At 42.9% G+C, this 15,238-nt stretch overlaps 1 protein-coding gene across 1 annotated transcript in view; it reads right to left on the bottom strand.

The window, feature by feature from the left end:
• The window catches only part of SLC45A2 (solute carrier family 45 member 2), a 36,040-nt gene that overhangs the window by 19,503 nt on the left and 1,299 nt on the right, over positions 1 to 15,238 (bottom strand). The window contains exon 2 of the mRNA XM_053592489.1: positions 13,400 to 13,576. Coding sequence (XP_053448464.1) covers positions 13,400 to 13,576 — 177 coding nt within the window. The remainder of the gene's footprint in view (positions 1 to 13,399; positions 13,577 to 15,238) is intronic.

The raw sequence follows: 15,238 nt of genomic DNA, 5'->3' as shown, positions 1-15,238 counted from the left end.
GCTGGTCTTAAACTTCTGAGCTAAGGCACTCCACCTGCCTCGGCCTCCCAGAGTGTTGGGATTACAGGTGTGAGCCACCATACACGGCCCTATCTTCCCTATCTTTCAAACTCATTGTTCTACTGAGCATCTCAGTAGATTGGCTTAGCTGAGAGAATGTGGAACACAAGACCCTGCCTTTTGAAAGATGAATACATGTGTAATTATTCCTTTACTGTGCAATGGAATGGTAGTTTTATTTTATGGCTAAAAATATGCAATACAAATATGATGTTGGATTTATATTAGGGACTGACTTGGATGATTGAGTTCTATGGTTGGAGGGTTTCTTAGTCCAATTGTATGTCTACTGGTTTAGTTTAGTTCAATAAATATTTATTGAGCACTAAATATATTTAAAAGGACTCTACTAGCTTTCCTGGGGATATATAGATAAATAAGACATGGTTTCCCATCCTTTTCCCCAGAAGGTAGTTTCAAATGGGAGATGCTGATGAGTGGTAGAAGGTACTTTCAAAAACCTATAATGAATGATAAGCCAGAACTTTGAGCTGAATACTCAGAGAGTAAAGGAGAGTTCAAAGAATCAATCATTGGTGCTTAGTTAATGGTATCAAGATCATGCAGATTATTGAGAACTACTGTAGGATTCCTCTTAATTAACAATGATGGTTTTAGAGTTCAATATATCAATGAATCCAAAAATTTTAGAGGTAGAGTTTTGAAAAAATAGATAAAAAAAGTTACAGGCTACAGGGGTTTAGTGATAGAAGATAGCATGAAAGGAAGAAGAAATGTGGAATCATGACTGATTTCTAATCCCATCTTTTTGCCTTCTGGTCACAAGATGTTGGGCACTTCTCCTCTGACAAGTCCTGGTGTAATTTGTATGTACCAGGAGGGATGGTGATGCCTCCTTACCTGAGTTTAGTAAGAGTTAATACAATAAGCACCAGCAAATATAATGGCAGAACCAAGCCCCAAACCGAGTGCCCTGCTGACTTCCTGATGAAATCCTAATTCTGAAGCCTCCACCAGCAGCAGGGGGAGATAGCTACTGCACTGAACTGGCTAAAGACAACCTGCCTGGACTGGCTGAAAGGACATAGTCGTTCAAGGATCAGTGATTAGATCTGTGGATTATTCTGATCATGGAAACCCAGGCTCACCACAACCTTACTATGGTATATGGCAAGTATTGTGAAAGAAAAATATATCTCAAAATTGGAAAGGGCAAAAATTGCAACTGCCCAATCTTTAACATAGCATTCTAGAGCATGATTCTTAAACTCTAAAGTGCACACAGATCATGTGGGCATCTAGTTAAGATGTAAGTTCTTATTCTGAAGCTCTGAGATGGGGCCTGAGATTCTGCCTTCCCTTCAAGGCCCTCACTGACACCAATACTACTAGGCCAAGTATCACTTTTTGAGTAGCCAGGTGACACCAGTTTCCAGCAAACCTGCTTCACCCTCACCTGAAAATTCTTAGGAAATGGGACTTCATTGTCATAGGATATTGGACCAAGAATCCAAAAGAATAAAGAACAATGATTTGAATTCTATAAAATTAAGGTAGTTTGAAGACATTAATAAAATACTCTATGATTTGCATTAAGTTTATGTATTCTGGCAGAGAGGAATTATCACAGAGGAGTTATAGTTTTATGAACTTGTAGGTTGGCCATGTTTATATTTAACCTGGTATTTTTTCATTTGCTCATCACAGACAGACACACATACACACATTTCCTGCAAGAACTTGTGGAGACTGTTCTTATGGCTTCTCCATTAATCAGTTAAGCAAAACCTTGACACATGCTGTCAGTAACTTACAGCATTACCAGCACTCTCTTCTCCTGTGGAAGGGGAGAACATAGGAAAAATGCTTTGTTCATCCTAAACCTATTGTGGAATGTAGCTACAAGTTACACCAGGACATGCCAGGAAGGTACAGCAGGCCAGTGGGGAAATTATTCTAATAGAATACTAAAATACTGGAAAGAAACATTTAAGCTTTATCTATTTATACCTTCATATATAATGACAGCCAGTAGAGGGCTGTATGAATTCACTGAGGGCTTTCCTGTTCCTTTCTATGTTTAGGCCAAGGATTTTACCTTCAAAGATAGTCTTCCAAGCAAAGGTCAGTCATTTTAGCTGCAACAAAGGCTAATAGTTTTATCATTTTGCCACCCCCACATCTCTATCCAGACTGCATTCATCTCTACCACCACGATTGGCCTCATGGGGTCCCTGGAATCAATCTCAGGCTACCGAACAAGCAATAAGATGAAATGTTCAAAGGACAGCTGCTGCCACATTAGATGACAAGTCTTTACAAAGAAGAGCCCAGAAAGTGATCGCCAAGCCAAGATATGCTGTCAAACTCAGACCAGAGCTTGCCTCAGGAGAAGAAATGGCTTTAGCAGACAGATGTCATATTCTGTAACTAATCATACAACTTGAAGACATGGTTCATCCTGGAAGAAGTCCAAGTATATAGAAATATGTACAACTTTTTTCTTTAGTCCCAATTTCCCACTGTACTTATTACAACTGTAGGAAATTGGAGAACAGGGCCAAGGAAACTAAAGAGAGTCTATCTAAATCAGACTCTGCCTGTACCATATGCTTATAATTGCCTCCCTGCCAAGGCGTGTGGCTTAGCCAGCTCAGCATGGATGGCAACACAGCTGGAAGGAGGCCAGATCAAAGACCCCACACAACCTAGGGAGCTCATGATGGGGCAATTTGGATTCTTTTCTTCATGTTGAGAAAATAAAAGCAAAAGTGTCAGGTTAGGTGTGTAGATCCCACCTATGCCCACCACAAACACACTGTGAATGCTGGAGAGTTAACATAAGTCCCAACTACTGTGCATGTGGGTGTGTCTGCATGTGTGTGTACACATGAGTGTGTGTGAATGTGTGTGAGAGTGGGTGTGAGTGTATGTATGTGTATGTCCATGTGAGTGTGTGTGAGAGTCTGTTATGAGTGTCTGTATGTGTGTTAATGTATGTATAAGAGTGTGTGTGTATGAGTGTGTGTGTCAGTGTTTGCATGTGAGTGTGAGTGTATGTGTGTGAGAGTGTATGTATGTCAATGTGTATGAATAGTGTATGTGTGAGTTTATGTGTATGTGTGTACGTGTGACTGCATATGTGAGAATGTGTGTGAATGTATATGTGTGCTTGTATGTGTCTGTGGATATGTGTATCAAAGTGTGAGTGTGTGTCTGTGTGTGTCCGTATGTATGTATGTGAGTATGTATGTATGTGAGTGTATAAGTGTATATGTATATGTAAATGTGTGTGTCTGTGCATCAATGTGTGAGTGTGTGCAAGTTTGTATGTGTGAGTGTATGCATGTGTGTGTGGGTGTCCTTGGCCTTGCTTTTTTTTTTTTTTTTTGAGATAGAGTCTCAAGCTGTTGCCCTCAGTATAGTGCCATGGTGTCACCACTCACAGCAACCTCAAACTTTGGGCTTAAGCGATTCTCTTGCCTCAGCCTCCCAAGTAGCTGGGACTACAGGTGCCCACCACAATGCCCGGCTATTTTTTTGGTTGTAGTTGTCATTTTGTTTGGCAGGCCCGGGCTGGATTCAAACCTGCCAGCTCCTGTGTATGTGGCTGGCACCCTAGCCGCTTGAGCTACAGGTGCCGAGCCTGGCCTCACTTTCTGATAAACAGAAATTGATGGTGCACTTACTGTCACCAGAAGCTGTGCTAGACACTTGGGATACCCCTGGCAGCCAGACATCTGCCCTCTTGAGGCTAAGTACAGGAAAATGATAACACGTGTCTGGTTAAAGAGGAAAGACACAACCTGATCTGGTCTTTCTTCAGATTTACAAAGCAACTATTCAGAGATGGTGAGGCATTTTTATTAATAAAATATCACCCCTGTTTCTATCCACCCACCTCTTACCCCAGTATTTCCTTCTCCCGTTGAACCCTTCCTGTACACTCTGGTTGGGCTGGGATGCCTCACTGCTTTGAGGACAGGATGTGACAGCAGAGAACAGAGAAATAAGAATAGGTCACTTTGCTTCTAAGTTTCCAAAGCACTTAGGCTTCAAATACATAGAGGATTAATTCAGCTGAAAATGCACTTTAAGAACAAGTCTTCCAAGCCGCGGCAGAGCACCCATGACAGGTGCACACATATTGGCAAGTCCTTAAGGCAGCAATGTTCCTGCTCCCTGCTCAAGGGTTGCTACTTGATTGGCCTAAAAACATCTATATTGAAATAATATGGAGCCATAGGTATAAATAGTAATCAAAATCTGATTACTGTAAAAGCAGCCAGAAGTTAACAAGCCATTGTTCCCTAACTTCCTTAGTGCTGTAACTGGTTCCTGCTCAATGGCACTGTCCTCCCGGAGAGGGGCAAGATTTGTGACTTTCCCCACTACTTTTATAGATAACTTGCCATTGTAAAGCACAAGTCTTTCTATAGATAACATCACTATGATAGGCCTAAGACTGATCTTAGAAGTATTTTTCAGACTCTGCATTCTGTGAGGACCCACTGACGCCTATCAGACAGACCTAGGGATAGGCGTAGGAATGGATCCAACAGCCGTGAGACCCTTACCCAGGAAATCTCTCAACTGAGAAGATAACCTCTGCTTCCCAACCATGTAAGTTCATCCCCTCCAATAAGCAGACCTAATTCCCTAGACTTTTGCCTGTCAAACTATCTTCACAAAACCATTTTTCCCAGATTCCGAGAGACATATTTGAGAAATTCCTCAAATCTCCACACATGGTTCCTGTGACATTAAACTCTTCCCTGCAGTCTCAGTGTGTCGGCTTCCTCTTGAGCAGTGAGCAATGAGCCTGGCTGGGCTGTAACATCCTCCTCCCCTCCAATGTTTCCTTATTCTTGTTCTCTAGAGCACCCCTCCAAATAAATTATCTGCACACAAACCTGCTCTTGGGGTCAACTTTTAGAGGAAGGCAGACTAAGGCGTGAACCATCTTTGGTTGGCTGCTTACTTAGTTGGGTTTTGCCCCTGGTCTGCCATTAACCAGCTGTGCGACCTGGAGTTAGTCACTTCACCTCTCAGCAAGCAGCTTAATCATTGGTAAAATGGGGATGTTAGAGTCCTCATCCCACCAGTAAATGGTTACCTTGGATACTTCGAGCACTATTCAAAGCAGTAGTCAGAGAATGATGAACAGGAAAGACAAGGCTCCCACCCTGGAGAGCAGATACGCTGGCTGGACAGACAGGCGGTAGTAACCCACAGATGAAGAGATGATGTGATGTCAGGAAGTGATTAATACATCGGTGAGGAGGGGCCATGTGACCAGAGAGTGTAACAGCAAGATAAGCCAGACGACTGGCACCTGGGAGCGAGCTTTCAACCACAAGAAAGGATAGGAAAGCCCTCCAGATTCCCTCTTCTCTAACCTCCCTTAAGATGCGTTGAGAGTCATGTTGGTGCATTTGAATGGAGAGAAGATGGTAGTTCAATGATATTAACAGTTCTCACCTAAGAGTCACCCTTGTCACCCACAAGCTGAAATTCCTGTATCCTTGGTTTCTGCCGTGGCCACATCATTTGGAAGCAGCTGAATGAGAGATGTGAAAGTCTGCCACTGGTGGAGACTTCAAAGAGAAACCAGTTGATGAAACAAAACCACTCACCCAGCAACTATTCATGAATGAGGAAAGGTTAAAATAGCCTCACACATGACATGTGGCTCCTCTTTGCTGTGCAAAGGGTTTAGTCAAAGGGACCCAGTCTCAATTTTATTTTTAAGACTCTCTTCTTAATCCTAAATGATTTGCTAATTAGAGCATTCATTACGTTAGCATTTTTTGAGCATACTTTAAAGTATTACAAAAACAAAAGTTAAAAGAGGGTGAGCCTAACAAGTTACCCATTCGTTTTCCAAAGATGTGAATGAAGCAAGTTCCTCACTGAGTAGTTACACATAAAACTTTTGCAGGCCTGGTGGAGACAGAAAAAAATCAGGTCAATGTAAACATCTGATGCTTAATCCTTTTAGATGAGGCCTTGCTTTGTGCCTGTGACCACCTGCCAAGTTGTTAGTAACAACCACAGTAGAGAGATTCACGTGCCTGGGAGGCAGCAAAAGTTCAGAAATGCTAAGCTGCTAAGAGTCAGGATATGAACAGAGATGGCCTTTCCCATCACGTTGCACCCCAGCCTCCCGCCAAGGGATAAAGCCCATTGCTAAAACAAGGTTCAAAGTAGCAGAAAGACACTTGGTTAGAAGCATTTGGCACAAAGGAATTTTCTACCCTCCTCAATGAGTATGTGGCTATCAACTCACTGCATTGCCTAGGGAGGTGAGAAAACACAGATGGACTCACCAAATCCACCACCTATGCCAGGAACGGAGGAGGGTAGAGTTACCTTTAAGTACAAAAGACAAAAATTGGAAGAAGAAAATGTCTCCCTAGAGCCAGTAGAGTCTTTTCTTTAAAAAAAAAAATTGCTGCAAAATCTTCTGGTAATGAACCCTTCTGACCCTTATTTGCGGAGCCATTTGGAATTGTTGGGCCAGAACTACAGCTCTGAAACAAATACACAGAATTTCAATTTACTGTGATGATTGGATTCCTCAGGTGAATAATATCTTGCTGTTGATAAAAATCAAAAGGGGCTCTGGCACTGAACATGCCTTTATCAGAAAATGCTCACATCAAGTGGAATGATGAAAGCATTTCTTTGCCAAGGTCATGCAAACTCAGAAGGTATGCAAAGACGGAGCAGGGGAATGTTATTTTTCACTCTGTCTTTTAGTGTGGTCTTCCGTTCAGAGTGAAGACACTGTACTAGGGTCTCATATCCACATTTAACTCACCAGAATTCAACTATCACACTTAGAAAAGATAAGAGATAAAGACAAGAGTCAGAAAGACAAGAGTAACATTTTAAGTAGCAAGGGTGGATCCCATCTGCTATTCCATTAACTGAGCCCATGCCCAGGAATAAACATTAAAGGATAGGTGTATCTGCAGACAAGGTGGGTCACTACGAAAGTTCTAAGACTGTGCTGTGGTCCATTATTTATTTCACTTCCAAGAAACACGGTCGACAGCAGACTTTCTAATTCACCTGTACAAGTTTCAAATTGCTTGGCTTTTGGCTGGGTGGGAGGGCTTCATTTGCTTCTGACCACGTGGATTTTACATTTCTTGATTTTTGTGTGTCTCAAAACTTTTGTAATGACCCAGGTATATGTATATGAATATTTGTATTCTATGAGTGATCTGGGAGGTGTTTACAGAAATGTAAATGATCCAGCATTATCACTGAGTCAGGGACTTTAGAATCAAAGCTTTAACCACACTGCTCTGCGCTACAAGTTTTCAGCTGTTTTTCTAGTAGGGGAAAGAACTTGTCTGGAGTCATCCACAAACCCTGGCAGTCCTCATGTGACCACGGACACACACTGGAGACAATCGGCTGAGGGAGTTTACAATTGTTGTTGGAGAGATACTTCGTAGGTAAGTATCATATATTGTAAATTACAGTAGAGGAGAGAAGGTGAATAATGTGCAGATCAGGTTAAATTGTCAACAGCCATCTAACTTTAAAATATAATTATCTTTGAACTCTTTAATATATTAGACTTCAAAAGCTCTGGCTGTCATTTTCTTGTAAAGGTCTTACTCTTTGAATGTTCTGATTAGACTAATACTCAACTGTGTTTGCTTTTTATAGGCCCCAAATCCCTGCTAGGCAGGCTAACTATGTACCAAGCAGCTATTTGCTCTGGCAGGTCCTGGGAGGGTTGGGGTGCGAACTCCACATCCCAGGGCCTCTGAACTTGACATCAGCTCTTCAAGACATTCAAATGGCCCTATACCTCCTGAGCACCTGGAGGAACAAGGAACTGCCACTTGGCACTGGCAAGTCCTCAATAGGACGGGGACAGCTGGGTGCTTCAGGGCAGCCAGTGTTGCTAACAATCCACTTGACTCACATCCAAAATTCCCCAGAGCCGGCTGAACAGCACCGCTGCTGACAGATAGGTGCTGCACTGTCAATCCGGGCTCTGCCTTTCAGGCCCCAGTGGTCTCCTGGGTGTTAAAAGACCCAACTAGAATCTCTCTCAATAATAACTTAGGGACAATCTAACCTTCCAGTTTAAAAAGTTTGTATTTTATCTGATAGCTCCCAACTTTTGTCTAGACAAAAAGAGTTACTCCTGGTCAGGCACAGTGGCTCACACCTATAATACCAGCACTCTGGGAGGACAAGGCAGGGGGATTGCTTGAGCTCAGGAGTTCAAAACCAGCCTGAGCAAGAGTGAGACTCTGTCTCTACTAAAAACAGAAAAAAACTAGCTGGGCATTGTGGCAGATGCCTGCGGTTTCAGCTCCTCCAGGGGTTAAAGCAGGAGGATCACTGGGAATGATCCTTTGGGAATATAAATCCAGAAGCCATCGGTTAGGTCAACTGGAGTGGGAAGAAATTAGAGACTAGAAAAACAGTTAAACAATAAGGAGAACCCAGGAGTCAGATTTCTGTGAGCCAGGCTGATACCATGGCACTCGAGCCCAGGCAACAGAGTAAGCCTCTTTCTCAAAAATAAATAAATAACATGCATGATGCAATGGTACATTTCAAAACTATTAAGAAATGAGTATACTTGTGATGGATGTGTTACTTAGTTCAATGTAAGCATTTCACAATGTATATAGAAGCAGTACCCTGATCCCCATAAATGCATCAATGTGCAAAGTTATAATTTAATAAAAAATAATTAAAAAAACAAATAAATACTCTTCCATCCTTGCTGACAGAATCCCAGTTTGGTTTGAGGAGGCAGGACCACCTCCACCCCACCCACACCTCACTCTGCTGACCTTCCTAGGCGGCCAGGCTGCCGGATACTGACATGACCGGATTCTGCCCAGTGAGAAGCAAGCAGGAGTGTGTGGGGGCTTCTGGGAAAGCCTTTGCTTTCTTCATTTCAAAAGAACATGTAGGCTTTCCCCTTCTTTCTTCCCCAAGTGGCCTCCCCTTCCTCTTGTCCATAACAAACACGGTTAGAGGACCTGTGGTAGCCGTCTGTATCCAGGAGGCAACATATTCAATGAAGCAGCCAAAAAATACATGAAATTGCCAGCTCTGACATCCAGCTGCTAACCGAACGCCAGCAGACACCTACCTCCAGCCTTATGTTTTTAAGCTACTGTTACGTGGCTTTTGTTACTTGCAACCAACTCCTTCCTAACCCGTCTATTCTTCAGGCATACACCAGTGAGGATGGGGCAGGGGCCAGGAGCCGGGCAGGGTCTCAAGGAAGTCAGCCTGATTCTCGTGCAGCAGTGCCAGTACCCAGAGAGATCATCCTATGCACAGAACACTGATTGTCACTCGCTCATATTTCCGCCATTCTCTCATTCACACGATTATGGTGTAATGAGCGTGATTATAAGAAAATAGCACTTTGGGACTGGGCTGTATATTTAAACTAGGAGGTAGTGGAATGGTGTCATGGGGGTGGGGAACGAATTCCCTATTGCCAACAACTGCTCCTCTCTCTGAGGACAGGGACAGAGGGGATTTTAGAAGAGCATAAAAGGAGAATTATTCACAAGAACCAGAAAACCACCAGATTGGGACCCAAAATTCAGGGCCTGTCAATGTTGTTATGAACACAGAAAGATCTTTTGTGTTTTTGATGTTCATTTGAAGATTCTAGGATATCTCCAATATGCCAAGAAAGAAAAGGCAAAAGATTGGGAGGGAGGAGAAAGATAGAAAAGTGAGTATGTGCCTTCCACACCCCATCTCCCCCAGGCTTCTGGAGTCAGGCTTAGTGAGGGTAAGAGAGAAAGGGCCCTGTTACAGACTGAACTCTGTCCCCCTGCCAAGATTCATACTTGATGCCCTAACCCCCAATATGACCGTGTCTGTTCACAGGGCCTTTATGGAGGTAATTTTGGTTAAATGAGGCCATAATTGTGGGGTCATAATTCAAGTAGGATCAGTGTTCTTATAAGAAGAGTAAAAGATACTGGCATACACATGAGGATACGGCCAGAAGGTGTTCATGCCTTGACCGTGGATTTCCATCATCCCGAACTGTGGGAACATGAATGTCTGTTGTTTAGGCCACCCAGGCAGAGGCCTTCTGGTGTGGCAGCCCAAGCAGATGATACAGGCCCTGAGGGGAGGTGAAAACTCAGGTGGTAAACGCAGCCTCCACAGCCTCTTCCCATGGAGCTATCCACCTCACTGTCCCCTTTGTGCTCATCCCCTCCATAAACTTTCCTGCTTGGCTCACTGACCGAGTCCCTGACTGAGTTGGAAATTCAGCATACTTGCAATTGAGGAGAGAGTGGGGGGGTCTTCTAGGAAATTCAGCATACTTGCAATTGAGGAGAGAGTGGGGGGGTCTTCTAGGAAACGGATGAAAGTTTCCAAGCAGCTTCGATTTCCACAAGCAGAAAACGAGAAAAGGGTTTCCAGTGTGAACAAACACCCAGAACCTAGAGAGAAAGGCCAGGCTTCTCCATCTGCCCCATTTATACACATACTGATTTTGAGCACACACAATGTTCCAGGCGGTGGTGGAGAGAGACATGCAGAGACTAAACAGACTGGCCTCTGCTCTCGGGAACACGCGGGGAAATTGTTCAGGGCACAGGGAATATGGAGGAGTATGGGAAGTAAACTTGGAGAGTAGGATAGGAACGGATTGTGGCAGGTTTCAACCCCTCCAGGGATTTGTTCTTTTTAACCAGAAAGCAAATAGTGAGCCTCTGCAGTTCACTAAGCAGAGTTGGTCAGAGTTGGCTTTTAGGAATATAAATCCGAAGCTATCAGCTGGGTCAACTGGAGTGGGAAGAAATTAGAGACTGGAAAAACAGTTAAATGATAAGTAGTAAAGCTCAGACAAGCTATAATGAGAGTCTACACCAAGGTAATATCAAAATTGAATGTGTTTGCTGCCACCACATGATATACTAATATCTATGGAAAATCTCAGAATGGGCTCGGGCGGCCCCCATAGCACAGTTGTTACGGCCCTGGCCACATGCACTGAGGCTGGTAAGTTCAAACCCAGTTCGGCCCAGCTAAACAACGACAACTGCAACAACAAAAAAATAGGTGGGCATTGCGGCAGGCACCTGTACTCCCAGCTACTTGGAAGGCTGAGGTGAAAGTATTGTTTAAGCCCAAGAGTCTGAGGTTGCTGTGAGCTGTGATGCCACAGCACGCTACCAAGGGCAATATAGTGAGATTCTGTCTCAAAAAAGAAAGAAAGAAAGAAAATCTCAGAATAGATATATTGTCTTAAACTCATAGTTATACTATCCTATGTTGGCCTTGGAAAAATTTCCAAAATTAGGGTTCTATCTTCTAATATCAGAGGCAGCAAAGCCGAGGTCATTTTCCCAAGACCAACACTGTTGCATGCTGAGAGTGGTGCCCATATATATTCATTCACTATTTACTGAGCACCTACTATGTAGCAGACACCATTCCAGGAAATGAATACTCAACAGAGAACATCTGCTCACCTGGAGCAATAAATAGCAATGAAAAAAGAAAGATAGATGATTGATAGATTGGTAGGTAGATAATGACATGTAGGTAGGCAGATGAGTAGACAAACACATAGAGATAAATAGATAACCAGTTAGGCTGGCAGTGATAAGTACTAGGAAGAAAAATCAAACCAGCTAAGGATAAGGGTAGAGAGGAATGGTCGAACTGTTTCAGATATGGTAGCCAAGAAGACTTCACAATGAGGAGACATTTGATGAGAAAGCTGAGTGGAGGCGGGGCTTATAGCTCAGCAGGTAGGGGGCCAGCCACACACACCCAGGCTGGTGGGTTCGAACCCAGCCCGGACCAGCTAAAACAACAATGACAACTGCAACAAAAAATAGCCAGGCCTTGTGGCGGACACCTGTAGTCCCAGCTACTTGGGAGGCTGAGGCAAGAGAATTGCTTCAGGCCAAGAAGCAATTTGGGGTTGCTGTGAGCTGTGATACCATGGTGCTCTACTGAGGGTGACATAGTGAGACCCTTGTCTCAACAAAAAAGAAAGCTGAGTGGAATGAAGGCATGATAATGATATACCTCCCATATCATTATCTGTGGAAGAGTGTCCCAGGCAAGGCAAGAGCCCCTGCCAAGCCCCTGCCAAGCCCTGCGGCAGGTATGGGCTGGGTTGCCCCAGAGACAAGAGGAGCCCAGGGGAGGGGTAGAGCCCCTGAGGGAGGAGATGCAGGAAATGGGAGCCAAGAGGTTGGGGAGACGTTTCAAGCGCTGGCCAGGCATTATGAGCCTTAAAGTCTCTGGAGACGTGGCAGTCAAGAGCCGGTGACAGAGGGGCCTGGACTGCTGCCTCTCTGCCTTCGCTACGGGGAGGAGGAACTACTTGTTTGCTGGTACAGCCTTGTTCTTTTCAACTATGTAAATGCTTGCTCAAATGACAAATATTAACCCGATGGCTTCCATTTGCAGACACCATTCTTAGCTCTAGAAATAGAAACTGTGGGCAAACTGAGATCTTCCTTCTCATGGACCTGCCTGGCCATGCATGGAAGGATACAGAGCACTTCAAAACATGAAACAAACACACTGACTGAGCCATGAAGACAATCAAATCAGTGGGCTGATAGAGTCCTCTTTAGACATAAAAAAATCCTTCTAGGCCAGACACTGCTGTCCCCTTATGTATTCCCCCCATTCTATCACAGTGCTGACTGGTGCTTAGAGTAGTATTGCTCTGAATGAATGGTCACCAGCAGCAGCCCAAGACATCAAGAGAGGTCCCATTGTGCTCCTGGCCTGGACTTTTTTCAAATCTGAAAGTTGAGGAAATGCCAACTCCTTATAAAACTAAGAAATCTCTAAGACATGGGGGGAGGGGGAGGTTTGATTGTTTGGTTTGTTTCTATTTGTTGTTTTTTGAATGTTGTTCTTAGGATCCCTGCCACAAAGTCATCTGGAATCTTTATGAAATGAAATGAAATGAAATGCAAATATCTGTATCCCAACCCAGACCCACTGAATCAGAACAGCTGGAGAAGGAGCCCAGCAATCTGAATTTTCAACAACCTCCTAAGGAACACGGATGCTGCACTGCTGACATTTGAGATCTGCTGCTCTAAAGCAAAAGTAAAGTGTATAAGGCCTCTTTTCATTTCAGTTGCAATTGTCTCCACAAAGCCTTCTTAAGACCGCTGTTATTTAAACTTCCTTTGCAAAAACTCTGCAGACCCAGTCACAAGCTAACTTTGTTTAGAGAGATGCAATGGTAGACAGAGTCCATGTGATGGGGCAGGTCATCAACAGATCCATTCATTCAGAAGATTCCACGTGCAGAGACACTGGATGACTTCCGTGGTGGGGAGCTGAAGGAGAGACTTTCTGGAATATTCCCTACCTGTAAAGAGGGCATGGTAGTGAAGGCCCCTCTCCTTGTCTCCATGGGAGCAGACATCAAATAAGTAGGCTTTGATGGGCCCATCAATGAAGTCAGCAGCAAAATCAAAGAGAACCACACCTATCATGGTGATGCTTATGGCCCAAACCCGCTTCCTCCTTGGGTTAGCAATCAAAGCTAAAAGAGAAATAAACATCAGTCTCCTAAATTCTGCTTTAGAATGAACTCCCTGTCATCAAATCATCTCCCTTACTTTCATTTTGCTTTGTTTATCTAAGTAAAAAGACCTTCAATATTTTTTTCAGGTTTTAAAAATCACACAAGTGAATGTCTGGAAAATACAAATCTATAGAAACAGAAAGGGAATTAGGGGTCTGGTGCCCAGGAGTCAGTGGAGAGTGACTGCTTGTAGGTAATGGGTTTCTTTGAAGGATGATGAAAATGTTTTGGAATTAGAGAGTGCTGATCATTGCAAAAGTTTGTGACTATACTAAAAAGCACTGGATTATAAGCTTTTTAAATAGCATAATTTCTGGTATGTGAAATATCTCTTTAAATAATAAAGTATGCATGCTTATTATAAATGAGTCCGAGGATATAGAAAAAGCTCAAGGGAAATGCTTCAAATCCTAGCCCCAATAAAGGTCACCTTTGGAGACATCCCCTTATACACTTCTGCACATACAGATGCAAGAGTGTGGTGGTACCCAAATACAGCGCTTCTTAAACTTTGTGTTTAACTGTCACCTGGGCAATGGCTGGACCCAGTTCCCAAGACTCTGATTCAACAGATGGGCCTGAAAATTTGTATCTCCAATAACCTCTGCTGCCACTACTGCCACAGCTCAAGCCCCACCTTTGAATGGCACTGATGACAGAGATACTGTAAGTACAGACTCACCTTCCAGAGCTATCCAGAACGTATCCAGCCAAGTCATGAGAAAATAGAGAGATACATGGCTAGATACTTTCCAGACAGCCCTTGCATAACCAACTTTCTGTATGTCTTTTCATTTCAATGAATAAAGAGCTTCTTCACAAATTTTACCAGCTAAATAATATTCACCCTGTGGGTAGGCTGCAATTCATTCACTCAATCTCCAAAATTGCTGTTTCCCTTGCTGTCAGGGAAGCAAAGTTTAGTTTTTTAAACTTAAGAATAGAGTGAAAATATTCACTTTTTTAATCATCACAGTACAAAATAAGTGAAAAATAAGCGTACGCTCCACTTCTCACCTCCAGCCATTTAGCACCCTTCCTTAGAAGCAATGATTCTTATCAGCTTTTTACTCATTCTCCCAGAAATATCCCATATTTATACATTTATGCCTTCTTTTAAATATATACAAATAACAACTGATTACCCAACCTCAGAATCATCCATTCCACTAGCCTGAGAATTAATGGTCCAAAAATGTGTACTATTTTTAAGTTTAATGATAATTTTCTTCAAAGCAACTTTTATGTGCTACCACCAATTATTGGTTAATTGGTAACTAATTAATAGCTAGAAAAAGTGCCTACCATCAGGCTTGTTTTTGTCCAGAATTTGCAAAAACATTCCACTGAGCTGACAGGTTGATGCCCTATACCATTAAAGGTTTTACATAAAACTATGAACAAAATTAACTTTCATCTGGACAGACAGGTGACTTGTTTATGGAGCTACTTGGCAGCTGATCAATTTGATAAAATAGTAAATCAAACAGAATGAGCTCAAAAAGAAATAATTGATAAATACATAAAAGTAATTAATTTGGTAAAATAGATAAAATTTTAGTTCTATCTTAAAACTCTCACAAGAAAACACAAGGCATGCTGATGTTGCCAGAAGTTGAG

This window comes from Nycticebus coucang, chromosome 1, assembly GCF_027406575.1.
Source record: "Nycticebus coucang isolate mNycCou1 chromosome 1, mNycCou1.pri, whole genome shotgun sequence".
In the NCBI taxonomy this organism is placed as follows: Eukaryota; Metazoa; Chordata; class Mammalia; order Primates; family Lorisidae; genus Nycticebus; species Nycticebus coucang.
The sequence above is the reverse complement of the archived record's forward strand: the minus strand, read 5'-3'. Positions and strand labels throughout refer to the sequence as shown.